The sequence below is a fragment of the Calypte anna genome, chromosome 3 (genome assembly GCF_003957555.1).
Source record: "Calypte anna isolate BGI_N300 chromosome 3, bCalAnn1_v1.p, whole genome shotgun sequence".
NCBI lineage: Eukaryota > Metazoa > Chordata > Aves > Apodiformes > Trochilidae > Calypte > Calypte anna.
Genome location: NC_044246.1, coordinates 49,246,780 through 49,259,301, shown reverse-complemented (window position 1 = coordinate 49,259,301; position 12,522 = coordinate 49,246,780). Strand labels below are relative to the sequence as shown.

The following is a 12,522-nucleotide window of genomic DNA, read 5'->3' as shown; positions in this document are numbered from 1 at the left end:
ACGTGATCTACTTCGTTAGCAGCATAAAGCAGTATGAAGTGAAAGTCTGCCAGTATTGTTTATCCGCAATTTGTGAGTCTCTTAGGAACTCATCTATTAAATGAAACACAATGTGCTAATGCAAGACCAAGAATAGAAAGAAGCTTGGCTATGAAGTGAGCAAGCTCCCATGTGAACTATCCTCATTTACACTTTTCTGTATTAAAATTACTTTTGTTTCAAAATTAATATTCTAACTGTAGGAATGCTTTGCTAAAAGCACCTAGAAGCAAAATTTAAAAAACCATACACTTAGAAGCCAGTAATTCATAACATCTGACACTATATTTACAGATCACGCTCGTGTTAAGACTTAAAGAACATAAAACCTACAGAGAAATAGTAGAGCTGATACTCTTACCAATTAAGTATGGTTTGGGGAATATTTTTTTGTCAGAATTGACTGACCAAGCTCTACAAAACTGTATCTGAACAAAAAAATTCAACAGCACAAGCAACATCTAAGTGCAATACTTGCAAGGAGCTACTTAAACATGAGAAAATATTTCCATTACTGTAATGTTGCTGTGTAGTATGAAAAATCAAAACAAAAGTGCTATGTATTCAGTTCACTAATTTATAAAAATATAAACATATGAAGCATGTGCCCAGATAGCTTCCTATATCAGATTATGGATGAGAAAGCTGGACGAAAGATGCTTTCAGATGAACTAAGCTGCCACTTTAACTGTAACTCCAAGCTGAATTCAGTTATTTTCACTTTTCCTCTGACTGCACAAATAGAAATATTTAGCACAAAACATGTTTTCCCAGACTGAAAACATTACTGCAGCGCTCTCTCTCTAAGTGTCTGTAAGACATGAAAATTAGACATGATATTCAATGGTAGTTACGCTGCTGTGCACAGAGACATTTTTCACAATTGTATATTTCTTCCATTTTTCAGCTACAGTCACATTCATAGCACTCCATCAGCACCGTAACTCCTCTGACTTTCAGAAAGAGACCTTCCCACAATTCTAGTTAAGTGCAGCATTTTTCAACCTAGACCTATGCTGAAAGTTGGATGCATGAAATCTGTGTTTGATACAATACAGACTGTTCTCTGACCCACTCACTTCATATTGCAGTCACACTGCCATTTGACATTCAGTGAGGGCATCTGACACTCAAAGGTTTGTTGCAATGATTTTATAAAAATTATGAAATCACCAGGAAGCTGAGAATTCTAGCAATACATAAATTGTATATTAAAGCAAAACCCCAAATCTGCAGTATCATTTGGTCTGGCACCTTTCTGTGAGGAGAAAAAATAAAGTATCTTTAAATCCAAGGTCCAAAATATCAATTCACCGGGTAAAGACAGCCAGTGCTAGCTAAGGCCAGAGATTTTATTGAAAGCGCACTGACCTTGAAAATCTAGCACTTAAAAAAAAAAATTACCCAGCAAGGTACTGCATATCTTGCCAATTATTATCAAGAAAGAACAAGATTACTTTTCAAAGAAAAGTAAATGCTTCCATGGTAACAACACGAGCGTAAGTGCGTATGAACATAGATGAGCTTTTTTCAATTGTGTCTCTGTAGTTAAGAATTGGAGGATAATTTTTTTTACATTTAAAATAGCAAGATAAATTGTATTAAAGTGAATGTGTTTTTCAAAATGACACGAGATTAAGAGGTTCTGATGAGTGTGGGAAACAAAAGCCTGGACTGCCAGCTTTTGCTTTGCAGCTCATCACAGCAAACAGCGGCATGAAAGACATGAGAGCTCATCTGCTGACTGACATCAGCAAGGCTGGACAAGCAGTCTAAGTGCTGTTCTTTAAGTATTACATGCACTTACAGAGCTTGCAACTTCAAGCCTACTAAGACAGAAATTTTGCTTTGTATATTCAAATGATTTCCAATTCACTGTTCATGAAAACAAGCTTCACATTTCAGGTGTAACTGCTGCTTTCAGTGTAGGTTCAAGGAAAACCCAGAACTGGATAATTTATGGCAAAGGATATCATACTTCAGAACATTCTAGTTCTTCTAGAAATAATAAAAAGCACCAAGCATCTAAACCAGGGACTTTGATATTTGCCAACAGGACAAAAAACAGTGAAAATGATGGGACAGGGCAAATCAAACAGACAGGAGGTCAACACTAGATATTCTTAGTTGTGGTTGAAGTGATCAAACATACTTCAATTCACATAATTTGATACAAGCCTTCAGTTCTGTAAATAGTAAGAATTAAAGTTTTAATAATAGTGAATAAAATACTGTCATGATTTTCCCCAGCTTTTGTGAGCCTGAAAAACAAGACTCAGTAATTCACATAGGGAACGTTTATTCCCCCCCCGCCGCCCCCCTTCCCGAGAACAAGCTTGACCCTGATAGTATCTCTAAGAGCACACAAAGTTCCCACATGGATCTTCAACAACATCCATGTACCACAGCCAAGATTTTGGATTTTATCTCCTTCCATTTGTATATATACTGAACTATCATTAGCCTGAGGCATACAAAAACTTGTCACACTGACAAGTACGTTTACAAACTACTAGCTTTTTGAGACACGTAACACCATCAGTAGCAGCATCTGCTACACAAATTCTATTCTATGACACATACTTCTTTCAAAAAACTATGAAAAAAACTACCTATAACTAAATAAATACTTCCTTATGGAGCTAGATGTATAGAAAGTATTTTTGTCATTACTAAGATATGCTTAAAAGGGAAACAGATCTTTAGAGTAATAAATAGCTCAATACATTTTTCATATAGGAAGGCATTTTACCGTGTTGGAAGTTCGCTTTTCTACCAACATCCATACTAATAATTGTCGTAAAATCCCTATTTCTGTTGTACCTCATCTAAGAATGAAACAAAGCAGTGTTCCATTCTGTTGGAAAAGCAGGAGAATCCTTAAGTTTTTTGTAAGCAGCTGTTTTCACGCAATAGAATATTAAAGAAAAATGCAATATGAAATAAATCCCTATTTTCAAAACCACAAGAATGCTAAGCTAGAAATACTTACTGCATTAATTTACAACCAGTAGCTTTTTCATAAAACTTGATATGGTCAAGAAACCAATCATGTAAAACAAAGGTATTACTTGCCTCAAGCTGCTCATCTTCCAGGAGTTTTATAACCAGCCATCTAATGTCATTGACTGCTTCTTCATTGTTGAGAAAGATAAAGAGATTGTAGAACACCATAGTCTGAAGGTAGGTTAATATGGTATACCTAGCATGCCAAGAATTGCTTCTTGCTGTCTACAAGTGAAAATAAGTATTAGAGTAGAAGAATGTGAAGGAAATGTAAGCTAACAATATTTGAGAAAAAAGGTTTTGGGTATAGTCATAAATAACTTCCCTTATTCAGATATTTTTGTTTCATGCACTCTTCATTTTCAAAAGCAGACAGTTATTATCTAAATAATAATTACAGGCTTAACTTTCAAAGCACACTGTTATTTAATGGATACCTAATAGCATAAAAGACAAAGTAGACATGTTTCTCTCTTTGATTAATTTCAGCATTAGTCATAAGGCTGACATAATTAAACCAGAAATTCCATTCTGCTTGAGTACATATATATATATATTTTCTATACAGTGGATATGGATTAAAAAAAAAAAATTAAGTTCCTTTACTTTCAACTCCACAGATTTATGCAAGCCCAATTTATTGAAAGCAACAGGCATGGCTACAGCCTGGCTTGCAACAGAGCAGTTACTGTTTTAGCTGTGTTCAGCTCACGCCAACATTTTGTAATAGGTAATTTTACTACTGACTGATCTTGAAGGACTTGGGGAAAAAAAATGATTTCTTACATGACAAGCTGTCTAGAGAATGAACTATTTAATTCAAGAGGACATCTGTATCTGTTGTTGTTTTTCAGAAAGCTGTACAGGGGATTAAAGGGCAATTCTTTATGTGACAACTAATTTGAAACTGGAGTTTGATTTATTATGTTCATGGAGAAACATGGCTTAAAGTGGTCTCCTGATGAACTAAATTTTCATTTATTAAAATATTGTTCACTTTCTTATGAAGATACTAGTTGGTTTTCATGTTTTGAAGTCGGAAACAAAATGAAGCACATTTACTATTTCTTAGAGTGCACCAGTTAACAGTAAGCCTTAAGCTATTTAGACCATACTCACTTGTTTTAGCACCTGAAGTACTGAAGGCACTTGCTGAGGATACAGCAAACCCTGAGACATTAATGACAAACACATCTTTGCATCTCTCTTGAGTTCATCATAGCTGTTGTCATTTTCTACAGGTGCAATCTATAGAAGAACGGGGTGGGGGAGGCTTGTGTTAGTAAATAAGCACTGGTAACAGCTAAATCCTGAAACTCTCATTTCACCTCATGAAAGGAAAGTTACCTAGGAAAACCAGAATTAATATAAAGGTGAAATACAAAGAAAACCAATCGATACAATGTTAAAATATTGTCAGCAACCATGAGATCCCTGGTTCCTTGTACATGTATTACTTATCTAAACAGTATGGCTAGTCTGAAGCAGATTATGGAGGATTAAATGGATACTATTAAGACTTCAGTTCCCCCCACTGCAGTTCTTTTGCTATCAAGTCCAATTAATATTTCAGATGTCAGCCCAAACCAGAGAGATTTACCAGTATTTCAAATTCTCTTTCACGTAAGTAAACCTTTATTTTGTGCCCACGTGCATTGTTGTGGGACCATTGACATGAGCATGCTAAATATATATTATTTCAGATAGGTAGCTATGAATGAGTCAGCTTCATGAAAAAATAGAAATAACAGGAAAAACAAGAGACTATTGTAATTTAGAAAGGATTGTATAATCATACATAAGAATCAGAAAAGAAACAACACAGACCTATAAATCATTGTCAGCAAATTATTTAAGAGGCTAGATTACCAGCTGTAAACATATATAAGCATAAAAAAATAATTCAGACCTCCTTGCATGCATGTTTTTATTATAACTATTTTTTTTCATTTAAAAAGTTCCTTATAACTTTGCTTTATATACAAAGTCCTCATTTAATCAAACATAACTAATAAAGCAGCAATTAAAGCATATACCTTGAAAAATAAAGGTAAAAGCTGGAGTTGCTCTGTGACAGCCGTGGAAAAGGACCGTCCTGCACTTGCCATCAGCCACTTCAGAACTGTTTTTATGAAGAGAAATGATCACTGATCAAGATAAAAAATAGACACGATCCCCAAACCAACCACAGACCAAAATTATCGTAAGAAGTGCCTGGGAAATTTTCACATCATAAAGGAGACCTGTACTGGTATTCTGACTTAATAAAGGTGACTTTATAAACCTGAAGTCTGAAACAAGAGATACTTTGCTGAAGCCACAATCTGATGTGAATTTGTGAAACTGTATCCTGCAACCATATTGCAGACCTCAATCATCATCTCCTGAAATACTCCCCATTTTTTAACCTAATTAAGTAACTCACTAGTTTTCAAGAGTTTAATGCCCTGAGTTCGCTCATCTTGTTCACCAACTCCATTTTCTTCCATAACGTGATTTTGAATTTCTTCATCTGCTTCCATAAGGGGTTTAAGATTTTCAAGTATCCGGGAGGTAAATTCATGGACACGAGGAGATTTAGTTGCAACAGTATTTGGCAAGGAAACATCTATCATGAATATATAGGTCAAAACGCTAAAAAGAACACACAAAGAAGGCAAAAACATACAGTTAGCATGATTCCTGAGAGAGATCATCCATAATCATAACAGGCCATATACAGTAAAAATCAAAAGAAGACAAGTCACCTGAAGTTTCTGAAGCAAATCTCAACAATAATTTATCTAATTTCTATTGCCAGCATTAATGAACAGAGTAACCACTTTCAATATAAATATTTAGATATTACACGACCCAAATAAAACCAAGAAAAGAAAAACCTCAAGAACTGCAGAAGAGACCACTCACCTTCCTATCCTCTCTCGGACGTTTTTGTAAACCTGTGTGAGTTTGGGTTCCAAATACTTCAGCAGTCTGTGCAACAGTTCCGGGACTCTCCACTCTTGCTGTGCAAGGCCACCTTGCAGTACATAAAGTCGGCTAGAAATCAGAACAGCTCATCTTAGTCATAGAAAATTGTTCCTCCCTCAGTCCCCTCTAAGTCTTGTTTTTGGCATGTTTTGTGTGCGTCAATGCATAAAACTATCTGTGAGTGAAATGCATGCAAAGATGGATCAAGGATACAGAACAAAACTGTACTGCTGTTATGCCAGTTCCAAAGCTCACATTCTGCTAACTAGATTTATTACCTTTAAAAAATAATAATGAAAAAACTGCCATTGTGTGGGGAAAAGTAATAGGAGTGCTTTTTTCCCCCTGCTTCTACAAGCCACCTGGCACAATATGCTTTCAATACATTTTATTTATGCTATATTTCCTTCTTTATTCAGCCACAACAGAACAGTTTAATTTTACCATGCATCTACAAATGATCCTCCTTCGCCACTCAACGGAGATTCCAACAGCAACTCAAATAACCAGTGCAGTTTCCTAGGATCTCTGCTCTCCTGAAAACAAATGGAGAGAAATGTAAGTAAACTGAAGATTTAAAAAAATACTTATAATGTATAAACTACCCAAGTTTTGACAGAGATGGTCTTTGCATCCCTTGTAATTATCTTATTAAGCAAGTGCAAAGCTAAACTTCAGTATAAACCTCAACAGGAGTAAAATCCAGTGAAACCACACACACTTTTAATTATTTGGTAAATACAATGATCATAATAGAACGACTTGCTTCATTTCTTATAAGTATGAACAAATTTTGGTAGTTAATTGCCAGGGTTTTGTCTGCCAAACTATGCTGAATTTTCCCAAGTGACTTTGAAGAATTACTGATCCAAGGTGTTTGTAGCCTACCATTTACCCTGCTGCTCAGACACGCCAACTCCTAAGTCCAGTGGACAGCTCTTCTAAAATACTGAACTTTTCATAGCTTTTTCAGAAATTGCTGCCTTTCGCCCTTTGCAGACAAATACAATGTTACAGAAAGAAAATACTTAATTTTGAAATGGTTATTTTTTATACTCAGAGTTCTCAGTTTTAGCTGATAAAATACACCCAAATCCCTCTGTTCATAAAGCTCTTATTTACACAGCGTCAGTAAAACTTGGCCATTTGGATACAGCTTTACAAGACTAACAGTGGGATACTTACACAGGAGGTTGCTATGCATGTGCCCCAATCGTTATATGTTTCCACTGTAATGTTGGATAAAGCCGTTCGAAGCAATGGACAGAGAATCTTCCAAAGTTTTTCCACCTGCTCAACAAAAAGGCAAAAGGCAAGATTTGTCTATTTAAGTGCAAAATGACCATTTGACTTCTGTGAATCCAAATCCTTTTATCTTTTTAAATCATAGAAAAAGAATAAAGATTCTGGAAGGAACTATTGTACAGTATTTATTAAAAAACAAAATACCACCTGAAATAAGATTTGAGGAATAATTTTCATCGTGTTTCAAATGTGTTTAGAAATACTGCAGACTAAGTATAGACCACTTACATGGCGAATTAAAAGTACATTGTAACAGATATTGCACACACTTTGCTTTGGATAGATAGCAGTCTTGTACACCCCAAGGACTTCCTCTCCTCCCATTTTATGTTTTATTTTTTATTTTTTCATTAAGGAATTTATTCTCACAGAATTATTTTTCAGCATATTTGAAGATAAGCTAGACAACTAGGTCTAGACTAAATAAAGATGTCATCATCCAAGGTGGACAGAAGTCCTTACTCTAATCAGAAATTAGAAACCATGTCAGCTTTGGTATCTCCTTCCCAACAAATTGTTCTCAGTTTCGCTCTTGAAACATTTTGTTAACACCTAAATGGGCACCAAATCAAGCTATGCTTCGAAGTTTGACAATGAAGCACTATGTGTTCCAACATTTTCCAGTCCTTGGTGACACATTAAAAGCCCTCAACTTCGTATGCTTTATTTTCTTAATAATTCAGACTTATTCCTTAACTTCCATGAATCACTCAAAAATACTACTTCAGCACCTTCTCAAACGTCCAGTGTTTAGAACCTCTTATTAAGCCTGCTATAATTTCAGCTACACATCTCTGGGTGCTTTCATGGGAGTCTGCCACAAGTCGTTCTAAGTGGGGTTGAAGAACTGGCAAGAAGGCATCATCAAAGTTTCTGAACAGGCCCTGGAAAACAAGATGTGAGAGTGTCTGCTGTAATTGTCTAAGCCTCTAACTTCCTAAGAACATAAAATTGTCAAACTCTTGATATTTGAATATAAAGAAAGTTAAATTACTTTGTTTTTGCAATAGAATTATATGCAAATGTTCTATGTTCTTTTATATGACTCTAAATGTTTCCCTAAGCAGTTAATCAGAAGAGAGGATTCATAGGATTAATCATAGCAGCATGCCTTTAAAAATCTACATTTTGCAACAGTGGGGCATAAACCAGGTAGCATGTGGCTTCCCCATACTTTGATAATTATCTACAAAATGGAAGTGTTGAACTCCAGTTACCTTGAAGAGGCAAAATCGTCGAGGATTAAATTTATCTTTCCCTTTTCTGTCTTCTAAAGACAAAAATTTTATTAACTGCTCAACAAACTTCGGATCAGAAAAGTGATCATATATAATCTGTTCTGCCTGTAACAAAACAAAACCAAAACAACAAAACCAATTAGTTCTGAGGTGCTTGACTGTCACAGCAATATCCCAATCTTCTCAAGTTTTAATTTTTCATTTCAATTCTATGTTTGGCAAAAATCATGCCTTGGTTATCCATCTCCTCCTTCATTTCTCAGGAAGTATTCAGCAATATTTTGCAAGACTCCCGATTTTTAATTTCAGTAAAGACTTTGGATTGTCTTTCCTCTCACTAGCATAACCCCTACAAAGCAGTAATTCCCACTGTCGTAATTACTTCATTCTTAACTCTGACAAAAACTTGAAAAGGAACAGAAGTGCTCATTAATACAGATATTCCATGACAGTTGACAGAGAATCTGCAATACATTATTACCTTAATGTCTTCTCATATGCTAACACATTAAGTGTGAAAATTTAGTAGAAAATTACAATTTAAAATGTCTTGCTTGTTAAAATTTATTACATTCACATAGCCACAAAACTGCATAGTGAGCCCAATCTCCATCTTGGCCTTCAAATTAAGCAAAACAAACCCGTTTCCATACATTTTGTGCAACACTCTTCAAATGGCAAGCAGTACTTTGTTTAAAAGAGAGAAGGGAATTTGATTGCCACAGTTATCTGTGGACAACACTAAAAAAAAAATAGAATTTAAAAACCCACAGAATAGAAACACACTGAAACCCTTACCTCTGTCAGCTCATCTCTTCTTCGACCAAGCTTTGGTTGATGTTCAACTGGAGCATAAACTGTCATAGTTCTGAATATCAAAGAAACTAAATGTAGCAACACATTTCAAAATGAAATAAAGCTTACTACTAGTTTCTATCTTCTCTATGCTAAATAGGATTTATAATCAACTCCCAAAGTGAAAAACTTAAAGTTAAATGTTATAAAGGTTGTGCTACAGCAAGCAATCCAGAATTATTAGTGATAGGATATTCTGAATATTTCACAACTATACAACTTTCAAGCATATATACTTCATTTTAAAACCAGCAGTTAAATAGCCGTATGAAGTATGTGCCTATAGTACTCACAAACTCCAAAGATAAACAGGTAGAAACCAAACCATTAAAACAACTAAAAAGGCCCCACAAAATACACCCCGAAAGGGTAAAACAAGCAAGGAACACAAAGGTGAAGTAAACCATTAGTGGCTTTTTTTGTTTCAATTACAAATTTAAACCCAACAAATATTATTCCATTTCCCACTGTTCCGGTTTTTTTCTGCAGACTCTCACAAGTCTACCTTCATGCTTAATGATACTCACTGAGGCCAGGTATAATATCCCCAGTGTGTTTTCTCCACAAAACAACATGACTCCCAAGCTTCCTTGGTCTTTGGTAAACTCTGACTGTCATAGTGCAGCCACTGGTTATCTGGTCTGTCACCAGCCTGGATGCTGGAAGGCTTTGTGCTCCCACCTGGTTAAAGAGGAATTTATACTCTGTCAAATTTGTTCATTAAGAGGAACTCAAGGTTTGCTGGGACTGTTAATAAAAGGATGCTAAAGAGAGGATATGTATCCCTCACCCCAATTAAATCTGTAATGAGATTTGCCCAAGGAGACCAAAAGCAACCTTAACAGTAACAGAAGAGATTCTGTCTTTTAGAAATTTATATAAATATGCCATTTGAAATTATTAAAAGAAATGAGATATACAAATTCTTTTCACAGCTTTCTGCAAGTTTTTTTTTCTGCAAATTTTTAAAAGCCTTCTAAGAGAAGTTCTAGCACACTTCAGAGAACTCACTTCAAGTAAGTAAATAGCTTAATACTTGCACATAAAACACTGGAAAAATGACCAATTATATTGCCCAATTCTTCTTGCTTAGAATATTAAGAGAGAAATAAAAAGCTTGAGATTCTACGTTTAACTGAACCATAAAAATGTGCTTATGAAAAGAATTTAAGGATAAGTGTCATAAAGACGTTCTTCTACTAAATAAAACTTACTTATTTCATAAGGGCAGATGGGCACTTTCTTGTGTGTTCTCTTAAGCTGCTTAAGAATACCAGCCACAGCCGAGATGGCCACCTAAAAGAAAGAAACTGGCATTACTGTATCCATTCCATACATTTCCTTTCAGAAGGATGTGTGCAACCATCTTATCATAAACACATTTTAAGCCAGTTACTTGCTACACTAAAAAGTTAGTGAGCATAATAGTGAACACTGTCACCCAGGTGGCTGATACTTCCTATAAAGAAGCAATCACACCCATTTTCAGGAGATATAGGACATGATTGAACTGTGCCCTTTATAGCCCAGAAAAACCTCCCCACTAATCATTTCAAGCAGAATGAAAGGCACAAATATAGCACATCGACGATGATTCCCTTCAAGTAAAATAAGCTGCAGATGGGAAAAAAACAGACACCTTAAAAAGAAATTTCACAAAATAATTCTGAATTAAGTAAAAATGAGCAAGTATGTTCCACATTTTCACACTTTACAGACTTTAGACGGTATTGTCTTGTCATTTTTTGTCCTTTATCAACATTTGAGCTAAACCCCCATCCCATGAGCTGCAAAATCAAAAAATTTAATTATGTTGGGTTTACCTTACGAACTACAATTGCATCATGGTTGAGACACTCCACAAAAAATTTTATGGCACGGACAGGCAGTACCCTATCATCCCTCAGGAGTAGAGACAGAAAACCAATGCTGATGTGCTCGAACTTCCAGGGACTGGAAAAAAAAAATATTCAAAACACACAGTAAGTAACATAGTTGCATGTACTGCTTTTGCACAGAAATGGTTTTACATATTAAGATTATGTAAAAATGTTTGGACTAACATAAGTAATGTTCTATGTCACTGCTATCGTCAATGAGCTTAACTGTCAATTAAGGAAACTTCCAGAGCTCTGGGAACAGGAAAGTGCAATCAACCATATTCAGTTAATGATCCCTTTTGGATCTGGGTATTTTAATGTAAAATACAGACCAGTATGGGTATTATTTTGATGTTTGTATACACAAATATTATGCTACGTATTCAAAGACAGAACACAACATTTATCCCCAGAAATTTTTTTTTTAAATTATTAAAAAAACCCACAACAGGTCAAAGTCATTACCAACAAAGCTTAGCTTCAAGATTTGATGATGCCTTAAATTAACAAATCAAGCTCCCAATGAAAATAAATTCATTATTCATTCACTACTTTTCATAGGAGACAGTAATGCTGAAGACTCCCCTACACTGGCCTTTATCTTCCTGTTTGGGAAGCAGAATTCATACACCAGTGCACGAGTCCCTCCAGAAATTCAGTTTCAGCAGATACCTTTGGAAAAGCTCTTCAAGGAACTGGCTACAATACATTTCATGGAAGATTGCTACTAATATACTGCTTTTGGACAACTATCTCAAGGGTGAGGCAGTATTACTCAGTTCTGGTCATGCCATCTCGATGCAAATGAGATTTATTCATGCAGCCACCTGCAACCCAGCCCCCACAATTTCTCATGCACAGAAAGGGAAACTTACAGATTTCTTTGCTCCACACAGTCCAGCAGCATGTTGACCAAATTTTCGTAGTTTCTGAGGGAAAAAGAAGAAATCATCAACCAAACGATACTCGGATAACCCTTTAAAAATAGAACTAAAGTTCCTCAAAAAAGGCAATGAAGTAAACACAGCACCAACGGGGAGGACAGGAAAGAGGAGGAGGAAGGGAGGAAATAGGAGAGTAGAGGAGAGAGGCTGCCAAGTCAGAGAAGATAAATTCAAGAAACTTAGCATGCATAAAGACTACAGTACTTTATAATTTAATAATTTTGGATTATTATATTTAATGTAAATATTACATAGTATAACCTAGTGTTTAGGGAAGTTTAGTTT

The 12,522-nt window shown here is 35.4% G+C and overlaps 1 protein-coding gene across 2 annotated transcripts in view; it reads right to left on the bottom strand.

The window, feature by feature from the left end:
* Positions 1–12,522, bottom strand: part of PSME4 (proteasome activator subunit 4) — a 59,790-nt gene that overhangs the window by 6,846 nt on the left and 40,422 nt on the right. For both annotated transcript variants that reach the window (XM_030448260.1, XM_030448261.1), the window contains 14 exons: positions 12,169–12,222; positions 11,237–11,366; positions 10,628–10,709; positions 9,941–10,094; positions 9,357–9,426; positions 8,538–8,663; positions 8,052–8,204; positions 7,201–7,305; positions 6,460–6,551; positions 5,953–6,084; positions 5,471–5,679; positions 5,082–5,167; positions 4,165–4,293; positions 3,115–3,270 (listed from right to left, as the gene is read on the bottom strand). In XM_030448260.1, the coding sequence (XP_030304120.1) occupies positions 3,115–3,270; positions 4,165–4,293; positions 5,082–5,167; positions 5,471–5,679; positions 5,953–6,084; positions 6,460–6,551; positions 7,201–7,305; positions 8,052–8,204; positions 8,538–8,663; positions 9,357–9,426; positions 9,941–10,094; positions 10,628–10,709; positions 11,237–11,366; positions 12,169–12,222 (1,678 nt within the window). The remainder of the gene's footprint in view (positions 1–3,114; positions 3,271–4,164; positions 4,294–5,081; positions 5,168–5,470; positions 5,680–5,952; positions 6,085–6,459; positions 6,552–7,200; positions 7,306–8,051; positions 8,205–8,537; positions 8,664–9,356; positions 9,427–9,940; positions 10,095–10,627; positions 10,710–11,236; positions 11,367–12,168; positions 12,223–12,522) is intronic.